Here is a 14,970-nt window from a genome sequence, read left to right as displayed (position 1 = left end):
ACTATATTAGGCCCTACCCGAGGACCCCCCCGAGACCCTGCTTAAGCCCCCCCCCCCCCCCCAGGCCTACCTGGGCCCTCCCCACCACTCCAGGCCCCGTCTAGCCCCCCCAGGCCCCGCTTAGGGACCCCCTTCACCCCTGGGGCCTACCTAGAGCTCCCACCCAGGCCTTGCTTAAGCCCCCAACCCTAGGGGCCCACCTGCCGCCCGACCTCTCCCCCTCCCCCCCAACTCCCTCCGCGGCCCCTTTAAGATCTCGGGACCCCGCCCCCCCGCGCGCGATGACGCCGGGGGGCGCGCGCATGCGCGCCGCGCCCGCTTCCTGCTTTCCCTCCCCCTCCCCTCCGGGCCCCGCCCCCCGCGGCCCTCCCCCCTCCCGCAGCGCCGCAGTGACACCGAGGAGGAAGCGCGCGGCGCGGGCAGAGCGGGAGCCGCCGCCGGAGCCAGCGCCGCCATGAACGGCAAAGGCAAGGACGGGGGGGGGCCGCGCTCCCGCCCCTCTTTCACCGGCAGCTTCCCCCCCCCCCCCCCACCCCAAACACCGGGGAGCGCCGTCCCGGGACGCGGCGCCTTTAAGGGCGGCGCCGCAGCGCGTGACCGCGCGAGCGGGCCGGGGCCGCGCGGGCGCCGGGCGGCCAATGGGAGAGGGGCGGGGGGGCGGGCGCGCGGGTCGCCATGGCGCCGCCGGCCTCGGCCCGGCCTTTAACCCTGTGAGTGCCGGGCGCCCCATTGGGGCGGGGGGGGGGGGGTGGGAAACAACCACCCCCGCCGTGACGTAAGGCGTCCCCCATTCCGTACGGGGAGGGCGAGCTGAGGTGGGGGAGACATTCCCCCCCCCCCCCCCGCTGACGTAGGGGATCCCCCGGTGACGTAAGGGGGACCCCAGTAGGTGTTGGGGGAAGCTGGAGCGAGAGGGCCCCCCCCCCAAGCGTGAGGCGAGGGGTACCCCATTAGATGGGGGGGGCGCTGAGCTAGGGGAGACCCCCCCCCCCGCTGACGTAGGGGATCCCCCGGGTGACGTGAGAAGGGACCTCGTTTTATGGCAGGCTGTGGGAGACCCCCTGGGTGATGTAATAGTGTGGAGAAACCCCTTCCGCGGGTGACGTAATGGGGGGGGCCCGTGGGGGGGGGGGGAGAGCCCCTGCACCACGGGGGGGGGGGGGGGCTTGGGTGGTGTAAAGGGGGGACCCCCCTGGGTGACACCGGGGACCCACGGCGGGGGGGGTTTGGACGCCCTTGCATGCAGGGGCAGCTGGGTCAGGGGGACCCCCCCGGAGGACAACATCGGGGGCAGCAAGGGGTTGAGACCCCCCCGACAGGCCCAGGCTGGGGGGGGAGCCAGGGAGGGGGCACCCATGGGGGGCTGCCCCCCCCCCCCCCCGTGGCCTAACGGGCTCCCTCCCAGCAGTGGGTTGGGGGGGGGGGTCAGGCCGGGGTCAGAGGGTGCTGGGGGGACCCCAGGAGCCCCTCCGGATCCCGGCAGAAGGGGCCGAATTCGGAGCTCGTTAAAACCCTTCGGCGTCGTCAGAGCAAAGGCGATTTTTCCACCCAGCACGACCAGGAGATCGGCCCCCTCCTGCCACCACATCGGGGGGGGGGACATGGGAAAACACTCGCCCCAACGCCGCCTCGTCTTTGCCCCCCAAAACTGTGATCGGGTCTGGTTTGTTTTGGTTTCGGTTTAAGAATTTGCGAGTCCAAGCGCTGGCGCGGTGACCCAGAATAATTTGACGTATTATTATTTTTTCTTTTTCCTTTGTCGGGCTTTCTGCCTTCTCATCGCTCCCAGTTCCGGCAAAAGGGTATTTTAACTCTTGGTTTTGTTTTGGCCCTGGACTGGACTGCTGAAGTCTGGGCGAGGACAGCCGAGTGTCTGTGGTTTCGGGAGGGGATGGGGGGGTCGATCGCCCAGGCAATACTTCGAGTTAATTGTGCCCGGACGCTCCTAGAGCTGATACTCCCTTCTGCTCACGTGATAATTAAGAAACGGGGCTTTCTGAAAAAAAAAAAACCCCAACCAACCAACCAACTCGTCAGCATCCTGTCTGGCTTTGTTTCTGCCTCGGGCTGAATTCTCCTCTTTCTTGCAGGACAATATCCCACCCAGCCGTCCTACCCCGTCCAGTCCCCCGCCAACCCCGCCGTGTACCCACAGACTATGCCCCTTCCACAGCCACCGCCCTACACAGACGCACCTCCTGCTTATTCCGAGGTAGGCGGGACGCTTCTCCGAAAGCTTTATTTTCTTCTGGGGCCCCTCCCAATGAAAAAAAAACTTTGAATAAGTTTAGAGCTGCATTTTTTTTTTTTTTTTTTTTTTTTTTTTGCCTGGAGGACTCGTTTGCTGCTTATGTCACTGGGCAGCGGTCTGTCCCCAGATTCTCTTACAAGATCTGAATCATCCACTCAAAGTGACAAACGTTCAAAGCTTCCCCTTAAGTTAAGATGACAAACTTAGCTCACCTGTAGCTGTAAAACACACCTACGATAACCTCTCTTAGTTGAATTCTTGCAAGCAGTGGGGGAAAACTGTCTCCAACAGTGGGAAAAATGTCCTTTTACCCATACCCCAAAGTAAACGCTCCTTGTGCAAGGAGGAGGGTGAAAGTCTGCTTTGGAGCTAGTGCTTTGACAGCAAGGCTGAGTAAACGACTGGGTGTGGAGAATAACAAGTCTCTAAACTTGCTTGCACGGCTTTTTTTCCCAGCTTTACCGTCCCAGCTTCGTGCCTCTGGGGGCTGCCACCGTACCGACGATGTCTGCGGCATATCCGGGCACTTCTGTCTTCCTGCCCATGGCCCAGTCTGTGGCCGTGGGTCCGATCGGCTCGTCGGTCCCGATGGCGTATTACCCCGTGGGACCGGTTTATCCTCCGGGATCGACAGTCCTTGTTGAAGGTGGCTTTGATGCTGGAGCAAGGTTTGGGGCTGGTGGAACAGCCAGCATCCCTGTAAGTATTAATGCATCCTCAAAACCCTGCATGCTTCAGCGTTAGGGGTTCGCGGGCGGTAGCGGGGGAGATGATGTCCTTTGTTTTCTGAGAAAAACATATTTCTTACCCGATCCATCATTTGAGAGAAGAGTAGGCTCCTACTTTCATGCTAAGGGTTTGCTGTCTCTGGCCAGCCTGTGGCTCTGGAGCTGCGTAGGCTCGCAGGTGGTTATGGCTCAGCAAAACCATTGCGTGGCCAGTGCTAGCCCTGATTTGGCCTGGGGGCCATGGCGTAACGAGCCTCGGGGGAAGGCAAGCCAGTAGGGCTGCTTAGCGACCTGACTTTCCCTGGCCCCAAACGCAGACTTGGCCTCTTTCCGTGCTACGGGGGAGCTGTGGGAAGTTCCTGCTCCCCTGGACTTTCCACCCGTGGCTCACAGCCACGTGAAGATCTTGTTCCACAGCTCACAGGCTCCTCCGCGTGGGCAAAAAGCCAGGGCCAGCCGTATGGGCTGCGGGCTCCAAAAAGAGAGGGCAGGGCACGGACGAGGAACCGAGCATTTCCGATCAACTCCTGGACTCTGTTGCTCAATCTTTGCTCGGTAGCAAGTGACGGGGACATCGACTGGGAGGTTTCTGGGTCCCTGCGGCCCGCGGTGGCTTTGTGCCAGCTCCCGTCGCGGCACCGACCTCAACTATCCTCTCCCCCTCTCCTTTTCCTGTCTTCCAGCCCCCCCCTCCTGGCTGTCCCCCCAATGCCGCCCAGCTGGCCGTAATGCAGGGAGCCAACGTCTTGGTGACGCAACGGAAGGGAAACTTCTTCCTGGGAGGCTCAGACGGCGGCTACACTATCTGGTGAAGAAGGAAGGGGAATGGGGGGAGAGGGGGGGGGGCTACATTTGTGTAAGGAAAGACATCACATACTGTCAGCACTTCTCACGATGTAACTGCTTTAGTCCATATTAACCTGAAGTTGCAGATCAGACACACAGCGGTGAGGTGTCTTCCTGGTTTGGTGCCCGGCCCTGCAGGCACTTCCAAGCGAAACAAGAAACCCTGTTAACGATAGCAGTGCCTCTGTTCAGACGGGGAGGGAGGGGGGGGATTAATTCACGAAATGAATGTGAGCTCAGCAGCCCTGCCTCTTCCTTTCCTTTCACTGGAGTAATACCGCAGCGCTGAGCTTCTATTAATCGGCTACCTATACACTGGCTTTGGGGAGGGCGAGGGAGCGGATCCGGTTTCGCCTTCCCTTCATGCTCGTACCGGTCCACTGGACCCAGAGCCACAACCACCCGGGTTTCCCTTCCATCGAAGCAAAGGTGCTGGATAGAAAAGCGAGGCAAACTTCACTTCCCAGTAGCGGGGAGGGCACCTTGGCGCTTCTTTCTTCCTGACCTCACTCTAGAACGGATCCCTCGAAGCACTCCGTGCTCACATTCGCCCATCGTTTTCCTCCAGGAAGGTATGCAGCTGGCGTGTATCATGGGATTTTTTTTATACACTCCAAGTAATCTTGGATTTCTTTGCACATTAGATCTAATCAAAGCCATGCTTTGGTGCCAGAAACACAATGCAACTCATGTTTGAACATTTCATTCGATGCTAACTAGGCTTTTAGAGCGATGCTTAATAAACAAACTTTTTTTTTTTTTTTTTTTTTAAACTCAACCTGGTGTCTTGACACCAAAACTCCTTAAGGCTGTTGTTCAGACAGAGAGGCTGGTTACCATCTGTCCAAGGGTGTGTAGCAACTGTCAATCAACACACAAATTAGCTTGGTTAATGGGTTGTTTTATGAATGCATACTTTAAAAATGACTTGGGTATAATGAAGTCTTATTAGGGTTAAGAAGAATATTTCAGGGATCCTCAATGTTTTGGGTTTTTTTTTTTTGGTTTTGTTTTGTTTTATGAAGAAAAATACCAGATTCAAATATATTTTATCTTGAGGTTTCAGTTTAATCTAAATCTGTGTCCTGTATATGTTGTGTTTAACCATACAACTGACTGTTATGAAAGTTCAGCATTACGTCTCTCTCTGTATACACTGTGGTGCACTTAACTTGTGGATTTTTTTATACTAAAAAAAAAGTAGAATAAAGACTATTTTGAAAATTTGAATAAAGTAGCAAATTTGCATTAGACCTCAAATAAAACCCCTTGGTTCCTGCCCATTGCAAGCCTTAGGGTTTCTTCACTTATTTCCTCTTCGCTGCTATTTTGTGAACTTCCTCCTTTGGGTTTGTTGTTTTTTTTGGGGGGTGGTGGTGTTGATTTAAAGGAGGAACTGCCCTTGAGAAGGGAGCAGGGGAGGGACGTCTGGAGCTGCTCCTCACCCCATCTTTGTGCGTAGCAAAAGCAGAGGAAAACTAATGTCACTGCCTGCCTGCACCTATGTGTCGGTGCTAAAGCCGGCTCTGCGGACGAAACAAACCTGCTCCGCTTCTGATTTCCCCGAGCCTGCCGAGGTCAGGCGCCTCTCGGGGCAGGGACGAGCTTCCCCGGGTTTGTAGTTACAATGGGGCTTTCTGTAACTTGCACGATCCATCAGCCTATTTTACATGCACGCTTAACCTTAGCCTCCAAATTAGCCATGCTAATTAACCCACCCCTAAATCATCAGCAGAATAACTTAATTGTTTTGTGAGATAAGGAAAAAGAAAACAGCAGCGACTCTTCAAGCCTTTGTCACTGGGCTGTATTGGAAAGCACCAAAGGGAGGAGATGGGGTGGGTGCGAGCAGCCGGAGCGTGGCAGTGCCTGCTCTCCTCCGCTGAGCCGAAGTGCTCCCTGCCCTGGGTCTGCTCCGGGCAGCAACGGGCAAAGCTCTGACACACACCTATTTATTTTTCCTTCCATGGTTGGCTTAATAAATTAAGGAAAAAAACCCCCAAACCCAAAACAAAACCAGCTTGTAGAACTCCAACTCCAGGAACTTTAGGAACCTTGGACCTGAGCACATCAGAGAGGTGCGCGCCGGGCCCGGTGGCTTGGATAAAACCTTAGATAAAATACTCTTCTTTCTCTTTGGATGGAGCATCCTCCATCTGCACCGACACGTTGGTCTCTGCCGCCGGCTGCTCGTAGGTGAGGTAGCTGCCTTTGTTTCTGTACAGGTAGATGATGATCACCACCAGGACCGTCAGCAGGGTGAGGAACACCAGGGTGATGACAACTACCAGGGAGAAGGCAGAGAGAGGAGCAGGGTTTAGCCCCAAGTGGTCGGTACCGAGCTGCTCCTCGGTAAACGGGGTGGATCCGGCAAGGAGAGCCCCTACCTGCGATGACCACGGTGTTGGCGTCCTCGTGGAGAGGTGGGGTGTGAGCCTTCTTCAGGAAGGGGGTTGTCAGCTCTTCTTCATCAAACCGGGAGAGAGGAGAAGGTGAACAAGGCTGGTCCCGACCCGGCTCTGAGCCAGGCTTAGCTGGACGGGGCACACGCTGGCCCCACACAAAGTCTTGCCGAGGATTATACGGCACGAACAGCCCGGCAAAGCTGTCCTGGGGTGCTCACCTGCAGTCAGAGGGGGCTGGTCTCCTTCCATCGCATCAGCTCCTTCCAGACGAAGGTCTGGGGTCCTTCAGAACTACCAAAAAAAAGGACTAAAGGTGATAAATTCACACGCAACACCCCGAAGGGCAGAGCCGCGAGGGGGGATGCTGGCGGTCATGCAGCACTAATCAAAGCAAAGGTTTTTATTCGGGCTGATGGAGAGGAGCGGGCTGGGGCATGCCGGGCTTGCGGGGAGGCAGCAAAGCTAGCAAAGGCAGGAGAAAAAAACCAGCCACCGACTCTGCAATTCGCTCTCAAACTTTGAGAGCTTCAAATTGCCCGTAAATCCTTGCAAATCCTCCGATCAGGGTCCCGAGGTCGATGCCGCAGCCGTAATGTTTCGCCTGCAAAAAGCAGCCGGACCAGCAGCCGCTAAATCGACCTTGGTGGCTCTGCCCGAGGTGGATGGACAACCTTTGTAACCCCCCCAGAAAATGTGTTCTGCAATGGCTCCGGTGCTCGGGCACAAGTGACTCAGCGGCTCTGCGGCGACGTGCCGCTAGATGTCAGGAGGAAATAAAATTTAATTTTTTATTTTTTTTTTAAAAAGAGGAAATTTAACCGCGGGAGCATGGACGCGGGCCAGGAGTAGGGAGCTGGGAGCGCGGCCGTGCCGTGCTGTCAGGATGCATCTCACGAGGACGGGGCGACGCAAACCCTGCCAGCGACCGCCTGGATTTTGGAAAGCGGGATGAATTTCTCAGGATCCGGCCCTGCCCTGGTTGTCCCACCATGCCCTTGTGACTCACAGCGCTGTCGGGTGTTTGCAAAACATCTCTTTACAACAGCAGGTTTTGCTTTCGAGTGCTACCAGAGTGCAAACATTTGGGCTTACAGAGTCACAGGAATTTGGGAAAACAATTTTCCCCTTTCCCAGCAGTGTGCACAGACTGTCGTGGGACCCCTGTCCCACCGGCTGGGGACCGGGACCCCAAGTCTCTCACAGCTCCCCCTGAGAACAACAACTTCCTCCCAGACTCAAGCTCAGGCTGACACGAGCCACCAACTCATTAAACCCAGCTTTGTTTTAAACCCAGCTTTGCATTAAACAGTTTTGCTTTAAACTCAGCTTTGCATTAAACTTGGCTTTGCATTAAACCCAGCTTTGCATTAAATCCAGCTTTGCTTTAAACTCAGCTTTGCTTTAAACTCAGCTTTGCTTTAATCCCAGCTTTGCTTTAATCCCATCTTTGCGTTAAACCCAGCTTTGCATTAAACACAGCTTTGCTTTAAAGCTCATCGGGCTCCTCCGCCGGCGATGTCCGGGCGTCAGGGAGCTACATGCGCTTTCCAAAGCCAACTGCCACCTTCCCACGGAGCAGCAGCCGCTGCTTGGGTGGCTTTGGAGCAAAAAATGGGTAAAATTTCCCCCCAAACTAAGATTGGGATTTAAGGGAAAAGAGGAAAAAGTGCTGCTTGATGGAAAGGGAGCTGGGTGCAATCCGGGTGCCTCGGGGAGAGGGCTCCTTGGGAACCGTTCGGCATTGCCAGTGGGGGACACAAACCCGCAGCACCTGTAATATGGACTCCTGGGACCCACTAAAGTTTAAATCAAATTTTAGCTGGGAGAAAGACTTGCTTCAGCATCAAAATGTCGGTGCTCATGAAAGCGAAGCTCCCCAGGGGAGGGATGCTCCTCCCCGACACCCCCTCGTCGCTCCCGCCTTGGCATCACGGGAAGGAGCTCCCCCAAAACCAACCGGGAAGGAGCCCCGTGCTCCACGGCACGGAAAACCGCGGGGTATTTTGCAGCGCCCGAGTTACCTCGCCAGGGCCGGGATCCAGCCGCCGCACGGTCGGAGCCTCCGGGCGTCCGCCGTGGCCGTGCCGGGGGGCTGACGGAGGGGGGGGTGACTCACTTCCCCAGCACGCTGGATCCGTACGGATCTCCGTGGGGTTTTTTTTTAAAGCAATGCAGGGGTTGTAAAAAAAAAACCAACCATAATCTTCCTCATTCTTGCTCTCGGGCCAAGTTACTTAAGAGCCGTTCCCACAGCAAAACCCTCCCCGCCCTGCAGCTTTGCTCCCAAAAAGCTCCGCCGAGTGCCGTCGGGGATGCTCAGCGGCGCCGTCGCAGCCCCTCATTCCCATTCCCGTTCCCATTCCCATTCCCGGCAGATGGAAGATGGGATGAGCCACCCATCCCCGCAGCCCGCTCACCCCCGTTTCTCCTCCGTCACCCCGGGACGGGTCCCATGGGAGCAGTGTTTTGCTCTCCCCTGTGCCCCACTCGGCTTTCCCACTGGGTTTTCTGCTTTCTGCCTCTCGCCGTAGCAGGATCAGGCCCTTTCCCTTCCCGCCCGCCCAAAATCCATCTGGAAAACACCCGGCCGAGAGCCGACATTTCAGCTTCTCCCCCAAAACCCAGCCACACTTCGGCGTCCCTCGTGGCACGACTCCCGTTGCCTCCCGGTGCAAATCCACGTGCCCGATGCAGCCAAACCCCTCCAAATCTCCCGGGAAAGGGTGAATTTTCTGGGGGGGGTCACCCCAAGAGCCATGTCACCCCCCACCCCAGCTCTTACCTGCGCCCGCTGTGCCGGGGCGAGCGGCTGCCGGCACCATGTGCGGCTCCGAGTCTCGCCCAGGCGAAGGCGTTGCCCTTTTCCTGCCTCACCTTTCCAGTCTGGCTGCAATGATGATAAAATCCCAGAAATACCTCCTCCGTTAACCCCTCGCTCGCCGGCGAACTAGCCCATCACCGGGCATCGGGGCGGCGACGCAAGCTCTTGCACCGGGGCGGCAATTGGCAATGGGGTTTTGCTTCCATACGGGGGAATTTGGCAGCACGGGGGAGGTAAAATCAGGGGCGGGGTTTTTTTGGTGGGTTTTTTTTTTTTTGCATGGCAGCACATTTTCTGGGAGCCGGCGAAACCGGCTTGACGCCTTTTTCCTGAGTCACAGCGGCATTGGGTGCCAGGGGAGAACGGGGCGACAGATCCCTCCTGCACCCAGCTTCGGCTGCCGTAAACCTGCAGGTGGGGACCCCCCGGCACTCCCCGTGGCCCCCCCAGCCCGGCCGGCGCTGGGCTTTTGCAGGATGGAGATTTGGCCCTCGCCGGCATCTTCGCCCTCCTCTCATCGCCTTTTCTGCCCTCTGCCTTTATTTCACACGGGATGGGGGGGTGGGAAGCGCGTTACGGTTTCGGTGAAACAAAGCGATCTGCCGGTGGCACCGTACGATGCCCGTTTCCCATGCCGGGTGCTGGGCTTACAGGGAGGTGAGGGTCTCGGTGGGGTCCTGGGGGGGATTTGCTGCTGGTGGGGGGTCCTGGCTTGCATCCTGGCTCGTCTCCTGCTCCAGCATCCCAGGACAGGCTTGCTCCTGGGAGAGACACGGAGGTGACGCTGAGCCGGGTGGGATGGAGACCTCGTGCTTCGATTAAACTGGACCCAAGAAGGACCGAGTGCGGCCGGGGAGGTCGGGTCGGTGTCTGCCCCACGGTGCTGCTGCACCCGCCTCGGCTGGGGCCGCTGGATGCCGCGTCGAGGGCCAGATCCAGCCCCATCTGCCAGCGGAGGAGCATCGCACCCAGCTGGATTTGTCCCATGGACCCTCTCCGGCCCCATGTCCCCGCAAACCCACTGGATGCCCCCCCAGCACAGGTTGGGTCTCCAAACAAGCCGGGTATCCCCTTGCGATCGCAGGGCACGGATGTGGCCCCCACCATGGCATCTCCCCTCCCGGCACCAGAACTTTCTCACCTGAGTTTCGGCCACCTTTGGCTCGACGTCCATCGCCTCCACGCTCTCCTCGGAGTTGCCGGGCTCGCCCGTGGCACTGCCGGGGGACGGACACGCCGGTGCCTCCGCCGCGGGACCGGGGACATTGCAGGGGACGGCTGGGGCTGGGGACGGTGGCTCCCCGGGATGTGCCCGACCCTCACCGTCGGTGGCCGTGCCATCTGGCTGACGAGGGTCCCCTGCGGCGGCCGGGGTTTTGCTCACCTCCAGCCCGGCCACGGCTTTTTCCGACTCCGGCGGCGCGGCGCTGGCGGCCTGGGCAATCGCCTCCGATAAAATCAGCGACGCCAGGGAGGCGGCGATGCCCTCGGCCCCCGCCTGCGCCCCGACGGCAGCCCCCGACGGCTCTGGACCCTGGTTTTCGGGGAGCCCGGGCGAGTCGGCACGTGGCTCCATGGCTGCCGCCGATGTCCCTTGCTCGCGGGATGGAGCTTCGGGGCCGGGACCGGGCTCCGGGGCCTCCTCGCTGGAGACCGACGCCGTCTCCGACAGGGACCCACCGCTGGCAGGTGAAGCCGGTGGCGGGCCGGGGATGCCGGCACCCAGCTCCCCGTTGGAGACAGCGTCGGTGGCACTGCTGCCCACCCCGGGGGACCCCGCCGTCGCCTCCGCTTCTACCATGGGTTGCCAGTCTGGTGCCTTCCCCGGGCAGGGGAACATGGCCGGGGGGCTCACCGGCGAGGAGATGACCAGCGAGCGCCGGTTGCTGTGTGGGGGAAGGACAGAGGGGTTAAGCCCCCCACCGGCACGTCCCACAAGGATCGTCCTTGGGGACGCGTGGCACCGCGGCATCACCGCCCCGGCTTGCAGGTGATGCTTCCCCATCCGGCGCGATCGGCAAACAACCCAAATTAATTAATCCAGCGCCACCAAAGCGCCCTCAACCCGGCGTTGGGAGATGTTCACCCATCCCAGGACTATAGGACTGGAGGCTGCATCACCCTTCTGCTTACCGGGGTGTGGGGGGGATGATTTGGCCACTTGAAGCCCCCCACCCCGCTGGAACTCGCCCGCTCGTTTACCTGGGGATGCCTTTAATGATGAAGACTTTGCCGGAGTGCTGCTTGTCCAGTTTGCTCATCACCTCGTAGAGGTCGCGGTTGAGCTGCAAAGGACGGTTTGGGGGGGGGGGAGAGAAATGCATCAGAGGGGCTCCCCCCGCTGCCACCCGTCCCCTGGCAGCACCATGAACATCCTCGAGCTGCTCTAAATTATTAAATTAAACAAAGAGCAGCGAGGACTCGAGGCGGGTGACTGGCACCGGTGGAGCCGGAGCGCCCAGGGATGGCTACGAGACTGCTGGGGGGGGGAGCAAAGGGAGAGGTGTTTTGGGGTGCTGCCTTGCCCCCCCACCTTGCTCATCTCCTTATAGAAGACATCGCGGAGGTTGGAGATGTTCTGGAAGATGGTCACGTAGCAGGCGATGCGGCTGCGGGAGGGAAAACACGGCGGGAGGTGGTGGGGGGGGTTCGGGGGTGCCGACCCGTTTCCCGCAGGGGCTCAGGGTGCTGAGCACCCAACCGGTGAGCACCCATCCTCCGGGGTCTCCGTGGAGGTGGGGCATGACAAATAAACCCCCGTGGTGAGGACGATGTGGCCGCGTCCCGGGGCTCAGCGAGTGGTTTTTGGGGACCTCGGGCTCAGATGATGCTTTTTCGGGGGGGACCCGGAGGGGGGCGGGAGGGGGCTGCCTTTGCAAATGGGGGGTGCTGCGGATGCCATCGGCTTCTGGGCAGGATCATCCCCCGGGGCCACGTGCCTGCCCCAGCCCTGCGATGTCCCCCAGCCCCGCGATGTCCCCCAGCCCCACAACATCCCCCAGCCCCACGATGTCCCCCGGTTCCCACGATGTCCCCCAGCCCCACGATGTCCCCCAGTTCCCGCGATGTCCCCCAGCCCCGTGATGTCCCCCAGCCCCACAACATCCTCCAGCCCCGTGATGTCCCCCAGTCCCCACGATGTCCCCCAGCCCCTGCAATGTCCCCCAGTCCTGCAAAGTCCCCCAGCCCCTGCGACATCCCCAGCCCCTGTGATGTCCCCCAGCCCCTGCGATGTCCCCCAGCCCCATGATGTTCCCCAGTCCTCACGATGTCCCCCAGCCCCACGAAGCCCCCCAGCCCCACGAAGCCCCCCAGCCCCTGCGGCACCCCCGGTACCTGCCATACAGAACCGGCAGCTCCTCCCGAAGGTCCCTGTTCAGGTCTTCAAACACCGCTTGGGCTTTATTAAACTCCTCCTCAGCCTGCGGGGAGGAAAGGGGGGGGCCGTGGCTTTGCAGGCACGGCCAGAGCATGGGGGGCTGCGCCGGGTGGGGGTCCCATGGGAGGCTCGACCTTGGCGATTTTCGCCTCGTCCTTTTTCTTGGCGCTTTGCAGAGCTTCCAGGTGATGCCGGGCGCTGTCGTAGTCCACCAGCTTACGGCCCCGCTTGGCGATGCGCTCCTGCGTGGGGGGCAAGGTGAGCCAGGATCAGGCCCTTTGGCCCCCCCCGCCCCGACACCGCGCACGAGGGGTACCTTAAAGTCCCCAAATTGAGCCAGGTAGTTCTCCATCAGCCGCAGGGCTTGGTCGGCCAGCTTCGCCTCGTAGTCGTCCCACAGGAGGTCATTGCTCTGCGGTGTGGAAGAAGTGGGGACGGGGGTATAACGCCCGGAATTTCCCCCCCCCCAAACCCTCCCTCGGTCTGTACGTGCTGGGCTGCATCCCCCGGGACCCCCCCCCCAGCTCAGTTTGCCTCCCCCCCGATGCTCAAAGGGGACCCTTGGGGACAGCGGGGGCATGTCAAGGGGCTCACAGCTGCGATGGATTTCAGCTCCTCGTGACCGTCCCAGTCGGTGCTGTAAATCTCCTGCAGCGTTTCAGCCACTTTCCGGGAGCTCTCGTGCATCACTGCCACCCGGCCAAGGGATGCAAATATATTATTTATTATTTTTTTATTTAATAATTTTTTATTATTTAATATTACTTATTATAGTTTGTATTTAATATTATTTATTATTATTATTGTTATTGTTGTTATTATTATTTATTATCCTGGGTAAGAAAATGCAGCGATGCTCAACCCCCTCCCAGCTCCTCCGTGGTGCCCATAGGGTTTTCCCGGCATATTTACGGGGACGGGGTGCCGTACCTTTCACCGCGCCAAGGAAAGCCTTCAGGTCTTTGTAGAGTTTATTGCCTTCGTTCTGCAAAGCAACGCAGCGAAGGGACAGGTCAGGGCTGTCCCTGAGGGCTTGTGGTGATTTCCACAAGCCCAACGGGGACAGAGGGACCCCGGGAGGCAGCGGGACCAAGGGATGGTGTAGGGGTGTCCCCGTCCCCCCTTTCCCTGCTCCCTGGTGCAACCTGCTGCAGCTGGAAGTTGTACGCGCTTTGCTCGAACTGCTCGTCTTTGGTTTCCACCGTTTTGCCCAATTTCTGCAAAACCTGGGATGGAGAGAGATGGAGATGAGGGAAGAACCGTCAGCTCCGACCTCGGCGCTGCCCACCGGGCTCTAGCTCCTGGCAGGAGCGGGGTCAGCACCGGCGAAAGCCCCTCTTGGGGAATGCTGAGGATCCAGCAGAGCTGATGCCGAGCAGGGATTTGGATGGGGAATGCAAAATTTTGGTGCTTTTATTTTTTAGAGGAAAACGGTGACTTTTTGGGTGCTAACCCATCGCCCCACCCTATAAAACCCTGTAGGTGCAGCCCTATGTACCCCCAAACATCCATGCACGTGACTATGGGTGCAGGTGAAGCCTTGGGTGCTGCCTCGCCGGGCACCGGTGACACCGTACCGAGGATGAGGATGGTCTGTGGCCGAAGGCTGCCTCCGGACCCACCATCGCAGGAGCGTGGTGAGGGCAGGCGGGAGGGAGCTTTGGGGTGTCCAGGAAGAGGTTGACCCCCCCGGGAAGCAGCCGGAGCCTGGCTCGGGCTGATACAGTCACGGGGGAGCTGAATTTAGCACCGAGCCCCAGCCAGGAAACCCGGGAGCGGGTGGGTTTGGTGCGGGGGGCGGCTTCGCATCGCCCCCAAAATGGGAGTCGCTGCCTGCTTTTTTTGGGGAGAGAAGGGGAAAGAGATGACCCCAAACCATCCCAAAACAGCCGAGAATTACCCCATTTCTGCCCGCTTCCGGAGCCCTTCCCCCTCGCTTCCTGCGTGGCCAGTGCCAGCTACGCCGGCGTTCCTGGGACCATCGCCATGCCGGGTTCTGCTGGGGACCGTCACCTCCGGCCAGCCCAAGGGACCCCATGCCAGAAGCTCACGGTGCCCCCGTAACCTCCGGAAAGCACTTTGGGTGGAAAAATCCCACTTTTAGAGAACCCAGCAGCTGCCAAAGCAGCCTGGGGGGCTTTGCGGAGATGCCATCAAGCCCAAAGCCTTGGAGCGACGATGACGTTGACCCAGAAGCACCCAAACTAACACTCTATGAGCACCCATGGGTGCCAAGCGGTTGTGCCACCCCCCCCTCAGTGCCGCAGTGGAAAAAATTTAAAGAGTAAAAGCAAATCAAGGGATTTTCGGGGCTGGGCGTCGCGGGCGGGCATCGCGCCGTACCTTCTCCTGCGCCCGGCTGAACCGTTTCTGGACTTGCTTGGCGAAGAGCCCGGCTCCCCCGCTCTTGCCCTCTGCCATGGCTGCAGCTCGGTTCCTGCTCGCAGCCGCGCGCTGCGGTTTGATGTTTGCTATGGAGGAAGTTCGAGGCGAGGCAGCTGCCGGCATCCGCCGAGCACCCGGGCACCCTCTGCCGCGCT

At 59.3% G+C, this 14,970-nt stretch overlaps 3 protein-coding genes across 10 annotated transcripts; 1 reads left to right on the top strand and 2 right to left on the bottom strand.

The window, feature by feature from the left end:
* The first annotated feature begins 350 nt into the window (after window positions 1-350).
* DAZAP2 (DAZ associated protein 2) lies at window positions 351-5,059 on the top strand. The gene is made up of 4 exons (XM_052809812.1): window positions 351-467; window positions 2,091-2,212; window positions 2,708-2,950; window positions 3,663-5,059. Exons 1-4 carry the CDS (start codon window positions 455-457, stop codon window positions 3,789-3,791), a joined length of 507 nt encoding a protein of 168 aa, XP_052665772.1. The 5' UTR covers window positions 351-454; the 3' UTR covers window positions 3,792-5,059.
* Window positions 4,810-9,326, bottom strand: SMAGP (small cell adhesion glycoprotein). Of its 8 annotated transcripts, none has more exons than XM_052809814.1 (4): window positions 9,013-9,326; window positions 6,449-6,521; window positions 6,213-6,290; window positions 4,810-6,109 (listed from the first exon to the last, which is right to left on the bottom strand). In XM_052809814.1, the coding sequence occupies exons 2-4, from the start codon at window positions 6,477-6,479 to the stop codon at window positions 5,937-5,939; spliced, it is 282 nt and encodes a 93-aa protein (XP_052665774.1). In that variant the 5' UTR covers window positions 6,480-6,521; window positions 9,013-9,326; the 3' UTR covers window positions 4,810-5,936. The 8 variants fall into 8 exon arrangements, with proteins under 8 accessions (XP_052665774.1, XP_052665777.1, XP_052665781.1 ...); XM_052809817.1 differs by having other exon boundaries at window positions 9,105-9,326; XM_052809821.1 differs by having other exon boundaries at window positions 6,213-6,287; window positions 9,105-9,326.
* A 242-nt stretch (window positions 9,327-9,568) lies between these two features.
* On the bottom strand, window positions 9,569-14,954 carry BIN2 (bridging integrator 2). The gene is made up of 11 exons (XM_052809799.1): window positions 14,774-14,954; window positions 13,576-13,656; window positions 13,361-13,415; window positions 13,025-13,119; window positions 12,747-12,842; window positions 12,565-12,672; window positions 12,388-12,473; window positions 11,585-11,660; window positions 11,254-11,336; window positions 10,193-10,937; window positions 9,569-9,812 (listed from the first exon to the last, which is right to left on the bottom strand). The coding sequence occupies exons 1-11, from the start codon at window positions 14,936-14,938 to the stop codon at window positions 9,699-9,701; spliced, it is 1,704 nt and encodes a 567-aa protein (XP_052665759.1). The 5' UTR covers window positions 14,939-14,954; the 3' UTR covers window positions 9,569-9,698.
* Between the last annotated feature and the right edge of the window lie 16 nt (window positions 14,955-14,970).

The sequence above is a fragment of the Harpia harpyja genome, chromosome 15 (assembly GCF_026419915.1).
Source record: "Harpia harpyja isolate bHarHar1 chromosome 15, bHarHar1 primary haplotype, whole genome shotgun sequence".
NCBI classification, from domain to species: domain Eukaryota; kingdom Metazoa; phylum Chordata; class Aves; order Accipitriformes; family Accipitridae; genus Harpia; species Harpia harpyja.
Note: the sequence above shows the minus strand (reverse complement) of the source record. Positions and strands in the feature narration are given on the sequence as shown.

Excerpts from the sequence above, each read along its gene's own strand:
- DAZAP2 (XM_052809812.1), top strand. Across the intron at positions 2,213-2,707 it reads CACCTCCTGCTTATTCCGAG|CTTTACCGTCCCAGCTTCGT; the intron begins GTAGGCGGGACG and ends TTTTTTTCCCAG. Across the intron at positions 2,951-3,662 it reads GTGGAACAGCCAGCATCCCT|CCCCCCCCTCCTGGCTGTCC; the intron begins GTAAGTATTAAT and ends CCTGTCTTCCAG.
- SMAGP (XM_052809814.1), bottom strand. The coding sequence starts at position 6,479 with ATGGAAGGAGACCAGCCCCCTCTGACTGCAG. Across the intron at positions 6,291-6,448 it reads CCAGCCCCCTCTGACTGCAG|AAGAGCTGACAACCCCCTTC; the intron begins GTGAGCACCCCA and ends GGTTTGATGAAG. Across the intron at positions 6,110-6,212 it reads CAACACCGTGGTCATCGCAG|TTGTCATCACCCTGGTGTTC; the intron begins GTAGGGGCTCTC and ends TCTCCCTGGTAG.
- BIN2 (XM_052809799.1), bottom strand. The coding sequence starts at position 14,938 with ATGCCGGCAGCTGCCTCGCCTCGAACTTCCTCCATAGCAAACATCAAA. Across the intron at positions 11,337-11,584 it reads TCTATAAGGAGATGAGCAAG|CTCAACCGCGACCTCTACGA; the intron begins GTGGGGGGGCAA and ends CGTCCTTTGCAG. Across the intron at positions 10,938-11,253 it reads ATCATTAAAGGCATCCCCAG|CAACCGGCGCTCGCTGGTCA; the intron begins GTAAACGAGCGG and ends TCCCCCACACAG.